Source organism: Nothoprocta perdicaria, unplaced genomic scaffold (genome assembly GCF_003342845.1).
Source record: "Nothoprocta perdicaria isolate Ctin4 unplaced genomic scaffold, notPer1 scaffold_145, whole genome shotgun sequence".
In the NCBI taxonomy this organism is placed as follows: domain Eukaryota; kingdom Metazoa; phylum Chordata; class Aves; order Tinamiformes; family Tinamidae; genus Nothoprocta; species Nothoprocta perdicaria.
This window is the reverse complement of record NW_020454594.1, coordinates 710,001-727,571: the sequence shown is the minus strand read 5'-3', so window position 1 is coordinate 727,571 and position 17,571 is coordinate 710,001. Positions and strand designations below refer to the sequence as shown.

Sequence of the window (17,571 nt, the reverse complement as noted above, 5' to 3'; positions counted from 1 at the left end):
AGAAGGTCTATCATGCATGGGCCATGTGCATGGAGAAGCTAATGAAGATTTACAAGCAGGTGGCACAGTACTAGCACTATAAAAGATTGTAGCCCCCCCTCAAGGAAACAGAGGAAAAGATGATGCATCAAGCTCACCTCTTCCACTTAGGAGGACAACACTTGGCCAGTGTCGTTTGATACAGAAAAATCAGTGAGGAAGTGTATGAATCATTTGTGTGACGTATCAAACTGCTTATACCTTACGTTTTCTGTACATTTGTATATAATGCAACATAGACTCATTATGAAACACTTCTTGAATCTTTGTCTGCCTTCTGTGGCTGTCTAGATCCCATAAAACAATCCCCGTAATCCGTTCCATTAAAGTTCAACATTTAATATGAATAACTTACCTAGTGTGCCAAAAAAGTCATTCCCCAAGAAAGGAAATCCAGGTCTGTTTGCTAGAACTATCATTCTAAAATCAGGATGAATTACTATTACATTTTCTCTCCCTTCTATATTAGCATGATCTGGAAAATAAGTAAAATTTAATAAATACATATTTAACCTAAACAGTTACAACAAACCTCTCAGTAACTTAGCAGCATGCCCTTTGTGAGTGTTCCAGGCTTCACTTTAAAATTTCATAACTTGTTTSATAAAAAATTAAATGAATTGTTTCACTTAAAAAATGCAGCAACTGTTCTTGGAATGATGACTACTACTCCTATTTGTATTTAATTTAACTTTTCTGAAGTAAGCAGTCAAGAAAGTAGTGTTTTACAGAGATTTGGAATCTTTTGGGCTGGGGAAACAAGTCTGAAGTTTCCCCTGAAAATACTCTAAAGATTGTGAAAAGTCAGAGACATATGTGAAGGCTCTGTCACTCAAAAATCAATCAGTGTGGCTTCTCTTGCTCCCTGGCAATGTGTCTTCATGGGCACATGGTATTTAGGAATTCTTTTACTTCATCTACAACTTCAACTACAGTACAAACTGCAACTGGGTAGCAAGATTTTTTTTTAAATGTCCATCTACAGTTCATAATCACAAGCACTTATTACCTGAGGCACGGTGTCTAGTCACATCAGGACACTAGTCTTTCTTTGAAAAATTACAGAATATATTACTCCTGCTATGCATACGAATCAAATTTCAATTACAAAATATTTGCATCTTGCAGGAAATATTAAAATAATGAAAATACAAAATTTTATTAGCTAAAACCCTTTAAAAATCTATCTTAGGTATTCTGTCATCTTTACTCCTGGTCCTGACAAAATCATACCCCAACTATTCAGATGAGCAGATGAAGCTTTAGTGTGAACCTTAGTTTTCTAATTCCTCAACAGAATTCATTATAATACTAATTTAAGAAAATGTTTGCAGTTATTGGAGGAGTAGCTTATGAAGTAATCTTTGAAACATAAATATTTGGCATCTCATACRTTTAAAATCATTTGCTGGGGAGAAAATAAGTTCACTCCAAATTATTTAATTGATAACCTTTTGGCATAAAATRCACATACTCTTTCTACTTAGACTCTCTAATTAATAATGTGGTTGCTGAAAACAGAAGCAACCTGCCATGTTTTACTGCATATGATCAAAACACTATCTACTTACTGGCAACAATTCGCCTTCCATCTGACAAAACCATTTCTCCACTTTCTACTAAAGTTTTCAAGATGCAGGTGACATTTGTTGGTGCTTTGTCTGCCTCATCAATTACCAAAACATGTCCAAACTTCACTGCTTTTACCTAGAAGAAAGAAGAATGGAATCATCACAATCCCACTGAGAAAACTGCAAGAACCTATTACGACTTCTTGGTAGTAAGAAATATCTCAGTGACACTGACAGAAAAAAAGGGAGTTAGAATGGGGGAATAAAATCTGAACTGCAGCAGACTGAAACAAAGAGGAAGCAGTAAAARATAAAGAAAGAAAAGTTTTTGGCACATGGATGAATAGGACTGTGTGAGAGAGGGAACTGACGACCCAAAGTGAAGATGAACTGGAGTACAGACAGAAGAAAAGTGCATGAACCATCTGGGTCCAATTGTCAACATGAAGCTGAAAGAACTCAAGAACAGTTGTAGGTGTTATTTGAGTCCAGCACTGATGCAGGATACTTTTAGATATTAGAATGGAAGCAAGAAAATATCACTGCATCAATTCAAACATGTTAGGTCAACACAGACTAAATTATTTTTCATGCTCACTTTGTGTGTTCAGACTCCAAAGATTATCACTCAGCTCGGCAGTGGGCAGAGAAAGCTTGACAAGTGTGAGCAAAGTTAATGATGTGTAACCACAGACACCAACCCTCCCACGCAATACTAAGATCACCAAGTATTTTCTTATTTGAAAGTGCCAGGRTATTTCACTATTTATTTTAAATTAAAAAATATAGAACCAACTACTCACCAATGGTGAATCTTCATATATAATAAGTCCATCTTTAACAGAAGGTTGTAGAGTAAGGCTTTGTACAGTGGTATCTCTGAAAAGCAGAAAAATAAAATATTAATTGAAATACAGTGGAACTTTAGTCATAGYAAGCTCCAAAAAGCACATATGAAGYTGAAAACTCTGTTYTTCTCTTCTGTGGGAGGAACAATATTTTCTAGAATTCATAGAGAACTTAAACTGAAACCACCAGTGTGGTAGCTTGTTGGTCAAGGGAGAGCATCATAGCAGCACTCAATCTTTTATAAACCCTGGAAATGAAGACATTGAAAAGTCAATTATTGCTTTTGCATGAAGGTACATTACTACTATTACTACTACTTCTAGTTAAGTATTTTAAACCACCATTTACATGACAAAGAAGGAAATTACACAGAAGAAACAGACAGGAATCCACTCCATTATAGTGAATTCGTTAATATTTTGGTAACTCTTCTCCACATGACATATCGTCAGGAAAAAGTAAGTCTAAAAATATTCCTGTGGAATTCCAAAAATCAACTATTTTTAGTTCAATCTAAACTGTACCAGATGGAATAACTTTTACTAGCACTTGCTACAATTTGTATCATAAACAGTTTAAGTTCTCAAAGGGGATGAGAAGGCTAAAATAGCAAAGTATTTCTTTTTGAAAACCTATTTGTGGCTAAAGTCTCAAATCTTTTTTTTCCTTCAAATTAAAAGTAGCCTAATAAAAACCTGTAATAAGAATATTYCTTAATCTACATTATCTATTTCAATCAAAACAATGTGCAGATAAATGAAAAATAGCAGCTATTCAGACAGGGTCAACACAAAATATCACCACACTGGATTTCACAGAATCACAGGTTAAGGGAACTTCTAGAGATCATCCAGTCCAACCCCCTGCTCCAGCAGGGACACCCAGAGCACGGGGCACAGGGCRGCATCCAGGCGGGTTTGGGAGATCTCCAGAGAAGGAGACTCCACAGCCTCCCTGGGCAGCCTGTGCCAGGGCTCTGKCACCCTCACAGGGAAGAAGTTCCTCCTCACACGGAGATGGAACTGCCTGTGTTGCAGCTTGTACCCATGGCCTCCTGTCCTGTCACTGGCCACCACTGAGAAGAGTTTGGCCCCATCCTCCCTACATTCTCCCCTCAGATACTTATACATATTGATCAGATCTCCTCTCATTCTTCTCTAGGCTAAACAGGACCAGCTCGCTTAGGTTTTGCTCATAAGATAGATGTTCCAGTCCCTTAATGTTGCCCTTGTTGTGCTCCATTGGACATCTCTCTTGTCCTGAGGAGCCCAGAACTGAACACAGTACTCCAGGTGCGGCCTCACCAGAGCTGAGCAAAGGGGCAGAATCACCTCCCTTGACCTGCTGGCAACATCCTCCTGATGCAGGACAGGATCCCATTGGCCTTCTTGGCCACGAGGGCACTGCTGCCTCGTGGTTAACTTAGTGTCAACCAGGACTCCCAGGTCCCTCTCCGTGGAGCTGCGTTCTAGCAGGGCAGCCCCTAATCTGTMCTGGTGCCTGGGGTTATTCCTGCCCAGGTGCAGGACCCTGCACTTTTCCTTGTTGAACCTCATGAGGTTCCTCTCTGCCCAACTCACCAGCCTGTCCAGGTCCCTCTGGATGGCAGCACAGCCCTCYGCAGTGTCGGCCRCTCCACCCAGGTTGGTATCATCTGCAACTATGCTCAGGGTGCCCTCTGTGCCCTCATCCAAGTCATTGATGAACAATTTGAACAGCACCRGGCCCAGTACTGACCCCTGRGGGGACACCAGTGGCCACAGGCCTCCAACTGGACTTGGCACCATTTATCACCACCCTCTGAGCTCTGCCATCCAGCCAGTTCTCAATCCACCTCACTGTGCACTCATCCAGTCCACACTCCCAGAGCTTTCCTATGAGGATATTACGGGAGATGGTGTCAAAACCCTTGCTGAAGTCAAGGCAGAGAACATCCACAGCTCTCCCTTTGTCTATCCAACCCATCAYCCCATCATAGAAGTCTATCAGGTTCATCAAACAYGATTTCTTCTTGGTGAATCCATGCTGACTACTCCTGATCACCTTCTTCTCCTTGACATGCCTAGAGAAGCCCTTTTCCAGGGACGGAGGTGAGGTTGACCAGCCTGTAGTTTCCCAGCTGCTCCCTCTTGCCATTTTTGAAGACTGTAGTGAAGTTGGTTTCTTCCAGTCCTTGGGGACTTCCCCTGTTCTCCATTACCTCTTGAAGATGATGGAGAGCAGCTGAGCAATAACCCACACCAATTCCCTCAGCACTCTTGGGTTTACCTCTGCATCTCATGTCAGGAACCAGGGGGAAATCCTCCTGATTCTAAACCTTGTACTTGGCAAGTAGATTATGCAAGGCATTTGCTCCTACATTTCAAGATTTGGATTATCCAAATTCAGAAGRATGTCAGCAGAAGGATGAGCTGTTAATGTCACCTAATCATACAGGAAAGTGCATTTTTGTTGCTTGAGACCCACACGCTGGTCAACAGGTAAGGCTGGTAACTTTTGTATCAAAGTGCAAGATTTGATACAACAAAAATTTCTCACTTTTCACAGCAATGCAGTAGAAAACAAACTATTTGGTTATGCTTATGCATTCCAAATGTCTACTTTCCTTCTACCTTTCATTTTGAAGCAGCTTGTAAAAAAATCAACAATAGGATATTGTTACCAGGATGGTAAGCTCCATGGCTACAGGAAATCCAACACAGTGCTATTTGCAGTAAACTACTAAATGGTCAGCTTCCAATGACAGCTTAAAACTGACAGCATAACATGCAAATCTCCTCATTTTGAAACTCCTGTCAGAAGGATTTCTTTCCCTAACAAGTAATACTTCCTTGTTTAGCTTTAAACTCATGACTGATTTATCTCAATGTCTCCCATGCAAAGCAATAAAGCACAGGGAGGAAACAGAGCTATTTAATATCTGGCTACTTCATTTGGACTTTAATCCAGAAGAGAAGAGGCTACAAAGCCAAAATTTCCCCCCAATCATTTATCTCCAGCAACCTCAGCCTCTCAAAAAGAAAAACAACTCTCTAAAGATAACTGTATCGCACTGTGTTTACATGCAACAAATGCAGCTCTGCATAATTTTTATAACCACTTAATCCATTATCCTAGAAAATCACAAGTGGAAGCAACACTAACAGACCTGTCATGTTTGTTTCTTGGGCACAGATGACTTGGGGACTAAATTCTCAGACCACATGCATCAGCCCTGCAGACAGTTATTGTTTTTAGTTAATACTGCCTGGTTGTAGTGGTAGAAGGGTTTAAAAGAGTGCAAGCCAAATAATACAGTATATGAGGACATAAGTGAAGGTTACTAATTACTCAGGATTAACCCATAGAAAAATATTTTAAGGAATTAATCCCTGGAGAAAAGAGGGATTTTTCAAACCTGAACTGTGAGTTCTTTAAAGTAGAAGTATGGTCAGAAAGTGAGAGGATTGTAAGAAAGCACAAACCAAGAATAAGGTGAAGAATGCTAAACATCAGCCATGAAAAAGCAGCCAATGAGTGCATAAACAAAAAAAAACAAAACAAAACAAAAAAAAAAGAACAGAATATGGGAGGAAATATCTGTATTGGGACTGTAGACGAGCACAAGTGACCATAGAAGAAAAAAGAGAAATGTAAAATATGTATGTAAATGTAAAATTGTGCTTTACTCTAACACAAAACAATGTATTTTACTTTTGTGAAYTGGTTAATCCGCTGCTTCTGCATAACCTCTGCTATGGAATACCAACTTCTGCCTAATACCACCACCAACTCACATAAATCTACAGGATGATTTCAATCAGGAAGATAGAATTAACTCTGTCTTTGTGGGAAATTAACATTGGAAGTGTTTGCAGTTTTCATGCTATCAAAATTGCAGAAATCAGTATAGAATGCAGAAGGAACAGAAAAGAAAGAACAACCGACATCCTAAAGCCAACTTCTAACTCTCTTTGTATTTTGTTACTGGTAGTTCCCTGTTGTTATTCAGACKTAATAACTTAAGGAAATGTTCAGAAAATTTGCAATGTACTAATGCTAAATATACAGCCAAATGTTAATTCCTTTTGTTTGATGACATAAATGGATGCAAAACTCTGTATCTGCTTAGGCTACGATATTCAGCAAATGTACGTAAGAATGATCTAGCTGGGGTTAGCACAGAAAAAGGAACTTTTACTTTTGGAATCAGAAGCCATGCAGCTAGATATCATTAACTTCTGTTCTTCGGAAACCTAACATGAAGTAAGTTCAAAAAACTGCTAAAATAATTTGCCTACTTAGGCCTTTCTCTTAAATTTTCACTTTGTAATTAGATATATAAATGAAAAGACACTCACTGAAGGAAAGAACAGTAAATCACACAGAATCACAGAYTGGTTGAGGTGGGAAGGKACCTCTAGAGTCCAACCTTCCTGCTCAGCCTTCCTGCTCTAGTCCAACCTTCCTGCTCCAGCAGGGACACCCAGAGCACGGGGCACAGGGCGGCAKCCAGGCGGGTTYTGAAGACCTCCAGATGTCCAGAYGTAGAAGCAGRTGAGGAAAAACTGTGTCAAATTTTCATCCTACTTAACTGAACAGATATTTCTSAAGTTGCAAAAGAGAAATCAGCAAGAAACAGCACAGAGATCAGCGATATCTTTCCTAAGAACTTTTTTTTCTCTGTTTTTTTTTTCCTTCTTTTTTTCTCCCAAGCATTCAGGGAGATTCAGGAKATTCAGGGAGGGAAAAAAAATCTGTTATCAACACCCTTCTTCCAACAATTCCATTTAATTCACAGCAGCACTTCTGAGACCGCTTGTGATGGTTTTTTTTGTTTAAGTTCACTCGCTTACAGCAGTGAACTAGTCTGTTCTGCCAATAGAAATTTACTTTTTGCTGCTGGGGTATTATTTACCCCAAAGGGAGCCCTCAAGCCTTGCTGAATACATACTAGTCCTTGACAATCACTACATCTTTAACAGCAACACCTTCTTTCCTGGGGTAAACTAGGAAACATGGCAGGAGACATTTCTATAAACCACAGAAAATGCTTTTTTTGGCTGTAGCAGGCTCAAGGGAAGGGATAATCTCACTGGGCTTTAACCAAGCCTTATAAAACAGTGCATGCTTGCAAGAGAAATATTCTTCCTGCAAAATACTCACGTTCCTTATTGCAGGGATCGTGTCTCAAGGAATTACCAGCTTCCCTTTGTGACTTACACAGAGACTAACCAGATGCTAGTAACCATAAATGACAGCATTTTAAATTTTTAAATTAGAATTTAATAAAAAACTATTTTTTAAGGCTTCACTACAAGAGTGAACTGAAATTACTGTTCACCCAGGCTACAAGTATCCAATTCCTTATTGCCAACCTGCATCACAATTCGAATACACTCATTAGAGAAAAGAACACTCCATTCTGCCCTGCCCATTTCTRAGGATGTATCCAAATTCTATTACATAACTTAACTGAGAAATTACTCTGTAAAAAGAGCAAAGGAACCATTACCTGATATCTACTTTACTGCTTAGAATGAAATTGTCCTCAAGAAGAACCCAAGGAGTTCTGCATTGCTTATTACATTCACAAGAGAGAGAAACATTCAGAGCTGTTTGAAGAGCTGRACAGCCCTATCTACAGACCTTGAAACACAGAAGAATGGGAGGGAGAGATGCAAGGAAAGAAAGGAAATGCCCGAGTGTTCTGGATATCTGCTCTAAGGTAGTCAGAAAGAAAAACTAGGGTACAAGGGACAACGGTGTTCCTCTTCTCCTGAAATTTGTGTTAATTAGTTTATCTTGAGGACTACCTYGATGAAAAATATTTCTACAGAGAAGTCCAAGCAAGAAACTCTTCCTAAAACCGTCCATGTTGTTTATGCAACATGTCTATGAACTGTATATTGTGTGAGCGGACACGTCGCCCACCATACACTGAGATATAAATGCTAAAATAGGATTTGAACCGTTCTRTACTTAATTGTCATCAAATTTAAGGAAAGGAAAATGTATTGCACTGCTGCATTGTAGAACATGAGTCAGCATCAGGCTTTAACCCAAAAACAGAATACGCTGTTAGCACCTCAGTTGACATGCCAGACATCCATATTTGTTGGTATTAACTGAAAGAGAAAAAAAAATCAGAGTACCAGAATATAAGTTCTAATGATTTTTGTATTCATTTTTGTGATATATATGTATTTTCTCAGCCCTGTTTCAATCTGACACGAGCCATCTGGTGTGACCTCATTCTAAGAGTATTTGGAAAAATAGTTATTAGGTTAAGAGCCATTTGAAGTTGTTTATTGGTTTAGCTAATCCACTCGCATTATGCCAAGAGAGATTGGGAGATCATACCCCAGTGAAAAAAACCTGCAGGAATTTGACATTTACAACTTGATTTCTTTCACTTATTTGGCTGACCTATTGTACGGCCACTGCATTACATGGCTGGACTGGCAGGCTCAGGAAATTTTGAAATACCTATAAAGCCAACCAGTTGTCTCATTTCTCTGTTAAAATGGCATTTTAAAGCCTTTTTCTAGCTTCTCTGTATATGCTGATAGTTATGCCTCTATTTTTTTTTTCAGCTAGAACATTGTCTCTGCTCAGTGGGGCATTTATTTGTTTAAAATGTAAAGAATTATTTGGAGTATAAAAGTACTTATTGCTGGTAAGACTGAGAGTGGTAGAACAAGGCCCAAAACATTATGTTTAGTTCAAGTTATAGCTTACATCAAATTACCAAATTACTTAAAAGTAATCCATCTTTGAAAACGAGATGTGACATTTTCAGATAATGTCTTGTAACAACATAATGAAATTCACTCCCCCTAATTGTCAACCTCGTAAATGAAGAAACACGACTTCCCACAGCTCCCCTTATCTCGTATAGGAACACAACTCACTGACTGAGCCCCTAAAAGCCATTACTTCAGCTTTAGAAGCAAATGAAGGATGTTCTGACCCAAGTTTTTGACCCCCAAGAGCCACACAGCAGGGAAACGCGAGCTGAATTGAAATGCTGCAGAAAGGATAAATGAGGTAGCTCTCCAACACCTGGAGTTGCCTCTAATGCAACAGAGCAGCTTAAGGGCATTTTTCTCTACAAGTCGGCTACAGAGATTGATTTTCCCTTGTTGTTCACTTTTGGAACAGGCCTGCAGAGCTACATCAGCATCTAAATTATCTCACATAATCACGTATCCTTCTAAGAAAATGAGACCAAACATAATTCTGAGAACAGGTACACTACAATGTGAGAAATTAGATGTTCATCTACATCTTGGGTTACTTATGTTATTCTTCCTGAAACAACTTTCCAATTTATAATTAAAAAAAAAATCTCAAGTCAATAAAGCTGAAAGGGTAGTTGTAAATGATCTCTGTAGGAGAAACAGGTAATTAGATTTTATACTGATTATGCGTGCTGAAAAAAAGGAGGGAAAGAACATTAAAAGATTAATGTACAGTTTGTAGGGATTATTGCTTGTAGGGATGCTGTAAACTCATTTTCCTACCCCAAATCTCTCCATTAATTAAATTGTTAAAGATCACAATATAACTACATTTATTTTAAAGAGGATAATATATGTAAACTCAGTTAATTTTAAAAAGGAAAGATCACCAGATTACCGTAATTTATTAGAGAGCCAGAAAAGGCACAATACAAAACGTATTAGATTTTTAAAATAAACCCTGTCCAGCACTTTCAAATCATCACTCACTCACACAAACATAGTAACCCTAGCAGGAAGTTAAATTCAGAAGTACATTCCCCAGAAGGAAACACAGCAATAGGAAGATAAGTATAAACTAGTGAAGTATCTTCTAAAATTACAGTAAGGTTATAAGACAAATAGAATTGTTGTATCAGTTAGTGGTCTGCTGAGAGTGGTATTTTTTCTTTCTGACTCTCTGTAGAGATGGAGAGTGGGCTGCAAATATGTGCACTTCTTACAACCACTCAATAGCTGAGATAGCATAAAGTCAGGAAAATATTAAAATAAATTTCCTCTTAATAAAATAAATTTTCCCTTAACATTCATATTTACATTCATATCATAACAAGAAAGAAATCTAAAAGTTATTTAACTTAATCTCATTACATGAAGTGTCTTATTCTTCTTGATCTGAAAATGACAGAAGTCTGAAGGTGCCTCTTTTTCCCTTCCTTTTAGCTGCTGCTCCTTCCTGACATATTTCTGTATTAATTGACAGTGCAYACAGCATCCCCATGAGGAAGCCCTAATTTGTTAGATTATTTAATTTTATAAGGACAAGAGAAAATTGACCTTTAACTTTAAAAAAAAAAAGACTTTTTTTTTTTTTTTTTCTGGACAATTTTAATTTTACCAGACAACTTATTGTAACATCTACAATAAGAGCTAGCTGGTCAGGTGCCACCTTTCAGAAATTGTTGGCAAATCAATAGGCATACCTTATACCAAATTTTATGAAGGATGTCCTAAAACAATAGATAGATAGGTAGATAGATAGATAGATAGATAGATAGATAGATAGATAGATAGATAGATAGATAGATAGATGGATGGATGGATGGATGGATGGATGGATGGATGTGTTGCTTGGAATATAGATCTTTCCACAGTTGATTTTTCTTAAAGAGCCTTAAAGAGCCTTTCTCTCCAAGGCAGAGGCTAAGGTTGCTCTCAGAGCAACGAGGATCCCAGACAGTTATTCAGAATATTTCAGAATATTTCAGAATATTCCAGAGAGTTCCTGTTGGCAGGTCCTCTTTTTGACTACATGACTTAAAGCCAACCTGGCCTCAGCAGAACGAAGGTGGCAGCTTTCATGGCAAGACCAGATCTTGAGTTCATACTATCTGGCTCTTCACAGCACTTCTCCACTTCTCTTTAGCTGTCTACGATTTTAGATGACAATAAAGTACATGTAAATCTTGTTCTCTTTTTTTTCCCCTTATTTTTAAGACCAGGTGCTAAAGACTAGCAGTATATTTTAATGCAAGCTAAAATCACACATCATATGACCCCAAAAGCTTGATGTACGTATTAATCTAGTGCTTTTAGTGCACAGAACCTAGCACATAATCCAGTGTCTTTAGCACATAAAATCATTTACATTAGCAGAAGCTACTGTAAGATGTAGGTCATTGAATTTTACACCCTACTCGCCAGAATTTAAGCTGCTTAGAAAAATGGACTTTCTGTTATATGTCCCTCCACCATCCAGTACAAACATAAAAAAAACTTGGGCCATAAACCAAGCTTGCATTGGAAAGAGAAGGATAAACRTTGTAGTACAATCTACACACAAGCAGTAACTGCAGTGTAAAGAAATCRTTTTAAACAACATTTTAAAAACTGGTTGGTAGTAAAACTAAATTCCAAAAAGATGCAAAACTAAGCRATTAAATAATATGCAGAACTGCTTGTATTCCAACAAAACTATTATTTGTGTCTACTARTTTAATAATTTCACTAAGCTACTAATTTGATGGTAAGAGAAGTAATTTATTTTTTGCCTTTAAATCGCATCAAAGGAGCTAACTGTCTGAAGTCCACAATACTTTCCTTGGATGCTTTTCTCCAGAGCAGCTGGACGTCTACATTTTTACATTTATCTATTGCTCTCATCAATGCTAAGAAGGATTTTATAGCCTAATACAGCACAAGTTCTTGCTTCAGTCTTCCAGAGAGCTTTAACATTTTTTTTTTAACCGTCTGTGGAATCTTGTTTAAGGATGCTTAGATGCTTCAGTTTTTTGCAAAGAAACACTCAATTTCTTTCTACAGTGCTCACATTAGAAAGAGCAGAAGTAATGATAGGAAGGGTCAAAATGAGCCTTTCAAGAGTTCACATGGTTGGGAACATATACAGATAMTGCATTCTGAGTTAGGTTTAGTCAATGGATATCAAAGTTTCTAAAAAATTTCTAAGTGTCTGTCTTCAGTTCACATACAGATCCCTTATGGGCACCAAGTGCATTGAACTCATAGATTTTCACCTCTAGAGGAATCATGAAAGTGCACGAACCAAGGTGAAAGCACTAATAACTTAAAATACCAGGCAAGATAACACTGATGCATGTTTGACAACTTGCAGCGGGTGTCCTGGGCAAGTAACAGCTAGGCAGTCGTCCTGGTGAGGTCAATAAAATTCAGGATTTCCGTGCTGGAACTTGTAGGAAAGSGACTGGGAATCTGTGGCAGATTAAAGTTTCTTCCTCACACATGGAGAAGCAGCAAGATGCTTTATAAGTGAGTGCAGTCCTGGAGAGAGGCCAAGAAGAATCTACCCCAAATTATCAGCTGCAGAATCAGAATCACATAATCTCACATTTGATACAGCCATTGGTTCCCATTTGATAACTAAGAACTAATATAAAGCACCTTTTTGAGCGCTCTCTCTTACTTAAGTCCTGATTTATTCTAATAGTAAGAAATAGATAAAAAAGGAGCGAACATTTTAAATAATTTTTGAGCAATCATTTTTTCTTAACACCTTATTAAATCTAATCATGGCTGCTTTTCAGTTTTATGGCCCAAAAATCATTCATGAGATTTAACAATTACACCCAAGAATACAAAACCTCTCAATGAGGTTCTGAAAGAAAGGTTAAGAAGAAGGATTTATAATGTCTGTAAGCAATCTAGTTCTTAAGGTCAGGCTGACCCTTTCATCTGAATTAGTGGTTGAACAAGTAAATACAGATGTCAGAAGGGATATTTAAAGAAATTAACTTCTCCTAATTCTGTTTTCTCTCTCCTTGTATTGTCTTTAAGTACAAGGCATAAAGTGTGATTTAAAAATCGATACTGGTATCAGCTCACTGTCTCTAATAAGGAAAACTTATTACTCTATTAAAACTCTAATAAGGAAAAATTTTCTGATTTTTTTAAAACAATGCTCCAATCTCTATGTATAAACACATTGATAAAACAGCAGAAATTATACTATTTTACCAAGAAAGTAAAAATAAAAATAATAAAAAAGCAAACCATATTTAATTCTATTTTTAGTTCTTTCATATTCCTGTTTGTTGGGAAAGGAGCTAATGTAGTCTTTCATAATACATGTCTAAATCAATTATACTTCATAACAAAATGTAACATACCATATCACAGTGTATTTCCCCCAAACTGTTTCCAGTCTGTAGAAACACCTAGGGCTATGAGATGCACACTTGAGCTCATTTTCTAAACACTTGTGAACCAACAGGCTTCTGACGGAATTTTTTTTCCCCCACATAAAATATGCAGAAGTTTAGTAGCAAACATATTCTTGTAAACTTACTCTTATTTTACTCTGGAATCCAATAATMTTCACTAATAATACAGCAATCTTTGTTTAACAGTCTGGTAAATTTTATCAAGGAATTATAGAAACAAGGTGCTTTATAAGGTATTTCAAAATGCCAACTATGAAATAGAAATTTATGATTTTTCTATACGCAAAAATATTTTTGTGGAATTGCATAGCACTGTTGATCCTGTATGGAAAGCCTATAGAAATTTGTCTTGAACAGGAGGTGGGTGAGAAAAGGACATTTATTTTTAACATGCCAACTGGCATGTTGTGACTCTATTCTACAGCTGCATTATTAGGCCAAACTGAGTGTTTATACATCCTTCTATTTTACCTTGAATCATAGAATCATTATGGTTGGAAAAGACCTTCAAGATCATGAAGTAGTGTTAATTACACTTCATAGGAGAACAATTCTTTGCACATTGTGATTGACAAGACTACTCAGGTATCTTGTGRGATAAATGAGATTTGCAAAAACTGATAGTGAGATATACCCAAAACGGATGGGGGCAGCTACAAGCAGAGAAGATAGCAAGAAAGTTAATGCAAAACTGCAAGTAGCAAGTCCCAAAACTGGTGTTTAGAAAAGATGCGAGTTTGGAGAGGAAGTAGAGAAAATGACAATAGTAAAATGATGTAATAGAGCTATCCAAGTATGAAGAATACACGGGCAAAACATTTCCAGACAAAAGTTAGAAAGTGTTTTTAAAGGGTAAAATATCAGAAGACATGAACTTTTATTAATGCTATTTAAGAAATATTGCATGTAGAAAGAGGCAGTTGTGGTAGAGGCAGAAAGCTGAAGAGAGATAGATAAAGACAGGTATGAAGCTGAAAACAGTTGCAGTACAATTCAAAGTGATTCCTCTCCTAGACAAATTAAGTCTTCCTTCCTATTTGCTGACCTACAATATAGGGCATAAGAAGCCAGCACTGCACATCAATACTTATTGTTTCTTTTGTCTTTTGAATTCTTTTAAATTGGCTTGGTGTCTTTTAGTATCTTTTTTTTTAATAGCTTGCAAATTAAAAAAAAAATATTAATTTTGTAATCCAAAGATGCTTATGCAAGAGAAGCAAATAAATGTGTTTAGTAGGAGTGCCAAAGGAAATAATAAATATAACCTTTACTATTTAGAACATTTCATCTCTACTTTTTTTAAATGAATTATTCAAAGAAGCACTTTTTATCTCTTTCCTCATGCAATTCCTTATGATTAGGAAAATCTCACCAGAAATCCCAGCAAAAGTCTTTTCTTGAAAAAGACTTGACAGCAGTCTTCTTATACACAGTTTTATTTTCTACTATGCTACACAATGTGACCTCCTTACATTCTTGTATCCCCCTCAGTGTATTGTTTCTGCCCATATAAACTCTTCTTATTGTTTGGAGGCAGACACTGTTATGGTAGATACCACACAAACAGACCCTAAAAATGTATTCTTCTTGGAAGAGTTTATATGGGCAGAAATAACATATTACATAACAAATTTAACTTTAGAAAAATGATTTTAAAACATGAGAAAACAGACGGCAAACAACGAAGAGCAGAAATGTAACATATCCTTACCTATGCAACTGTAAATACTCTCTGGGTCTGTTTAAGAGGTGAAGGAATCTGTCAACGATCTTGTTTTTCCCAACACCCTGCAATAAACATATATATATAAATGTACAAGGTACATGTTGAAGTCATTTCAATCAACATCAAAGACTCTGAACACAATCTGATGATACAGGTATATGCTATATGTATATATATACTTGCAAAACACTTCATCTTGCTAGGAATAAAAAGAAACAGGATCATATTCCTACAGTTATATCACTCACTCATGCCTATGCATCCTTTTAAATAACCCGTTTCTCAAACCCTTTCGCTTCACAAAGCTCTTTTGAGGCCACAAATACTGGCTAGTGGGCTCAGAGCAAAGCTAAAAAGGTGAAGCTTGCCATAGGTAACATTCAGGAGCAGCCACAGGGAGTTAGACCTTGCTCATATTTGCTCATCTCAGGTAATTTCATTTAGGAAAGGAAAACAACACCTATGAAAACAGAATTGGAAGCAGATCTGACCTATTACTCCTCTTGTAGACATATGTCAGTGGGTTTATGGAGTAAATTCCCTATGGCTAACCCTGGTGATAGCTACAGGGCTTTTACTTGASAGCAGGCCTAGTCTGGCCCCTTGGAATGAATGGGCAGCCTGAAGGCAGCAGGTGGGTTGCTGGAAAACATCTCCCACTTCAGTCTCACCCTGAAGGATCCAGTCCCTTGACTACCGCATGTAAGGAGATGCTCTTCAGAAGGGCACTCCTGATCAGGCCTGAAATTGTAATGCATGCTCAGAYGACAGTTCAAATGCAGAAAACGTTTATCCCTCCCGTAAAGAAGTCACTGCAAGTTTAGGAAATCATAAAAAAAAAGAGAGACTGTCAAGGTTTGGCAGTGGGGAGAGAGTGGGAACAAAGTTCAGTTGTAACCCACCCAGCTGGAAGCAGTTTGACAAGAGCCTGTCACAGCACTGAGATTCCCATCCTCACTGCATGAATACATCCAGCCCAAGCTGGCGTAAAATAAAGCAGATAGATAAAACCCACGGGTAGATTAAAGAGATTAGCAGGCCTCAAGTTGGTTTAATGTAATCTGTTTCACTTGGCATTCAGGCAGAATGGGAGCATTCTCACTGAGAGTTATGACTTTCAGGACTGTCATTTCTAGCAGAAAGATAGAAACTGGCTGCTGCAGACCTGCAAACTGTTTAAGCTTCTCAAAATGGGATCACCATCTATCATCCGACTGCATTTATGAGACTGCAGAATCCAACACATATGTGTAGTATTTGAAATCATGGGAGGAAAGATCTCACTAGGAGAGTAGAGGGAAAAAATATAGCAGTGATGACAAAAATAGAACCACACAGATCCTACTGTGGACTCAATGTGAACTCAGGAAAGTTGAAATTCAGGCTGGCTTTCTGCCAAGTGCCTTCTCATGAGCCTTCCTCCATCGGATTCTTCAGAAGAATCTACAGTTTCATATGCAGTTGTAAGTAAGAAGTTACAACATGCTGAAAAAACATCCACTTCCAAAAACTACCGCTCTCTGGGAAAAAGAATTCTCCAGTGCTTTGAAATAAAGGAGGATGTTTTGATAACAAATTCTCCTAGAAACCCCACGAACATACCCATTTGAGGAAAAATATTCAACTTCAGGATCTGTAGCAGAAGCATCAAAAGTAACCAGAAACAGTGCAGCAATCCTCTTAGAACTCATATGGACAGTTTTATTCCCATATGTTCGTCACAGTGAGRCATTTGAAACTGTAAATGGGTCAATAAACTGGAATACTCCTCCKAATGTCAAGCACAAATATCAGTGCTAAAAGCAGCTTCCTCCACATTTTTCTAAGAGCCTTCASAGGCCTGGGCAGATGTTTGCTGGTAGTATTTTGCACCCAGTCCCCAGTGGGTTGCGTATCCTTTACAGAGCGAGACTCTTGCCAGCTGTGGCAAGAACGAAGCTGAAGAAATAGATCCACAGATTGAATCAATGTAAAACATGCTCAGTATCAAGCAAAATGGTTGCTGTAATTAGAAAAAAATGACTTTGACTTTCATGTGCATTAGCAGAAAGACTGTGCGGTTTGTCTGTATGTTTATAATACCATCCTAAAACTATACATGAAAAGACAGTTTCCCCACTACAAAAAAACACTGCTGGATTTTTTCTCCCTCTCCACTCCCAATGGAAGGACAACTACATAGATGATTTTATTTCTACTCATGCTGTTATCATCAAGTATCTTAAGAAGAACGTACCTCACTCCTG

At 37.7% G+C, this 17,571-nt stretch overlaps 1 protein-coding gene across 1 annotated transcript in view; it reads right to left on the bottom strand.

The window, feature by feature from the left end:
- VWA8 (von Willebrand factor A domain containing 8) overlaps nucleotides 1-17,571 on the bottom strand; it is a 92,074-nt gene that overhangs the window by 7,631 nt on the left and 66,872 nt on the right. The window contains exons 20-23 of the mRNA XM_026034488.1: nucleotides 15,311-15,387; nucleotides 2,414-2,489; nucleotides 1,611-1,746; nucleotides 395-514 (exon numbers count right to left, since the gene is read on the bottom strand). Coding sequence (XP_025890273.1) covers nucleotides 395-514; nucleotides 1,611-1,746; nucleotides 2,414-2,489; nucleotides 15,311-15,387 — 409 coding nt within the window. The remainder of the gene's footprint in view (nucleotides 1-394; nucleotides 515-1,610; nucleotides 1,747-2,413; nucleotides 2,490-15,310; nucleotides 15,388-17,571) is intronic.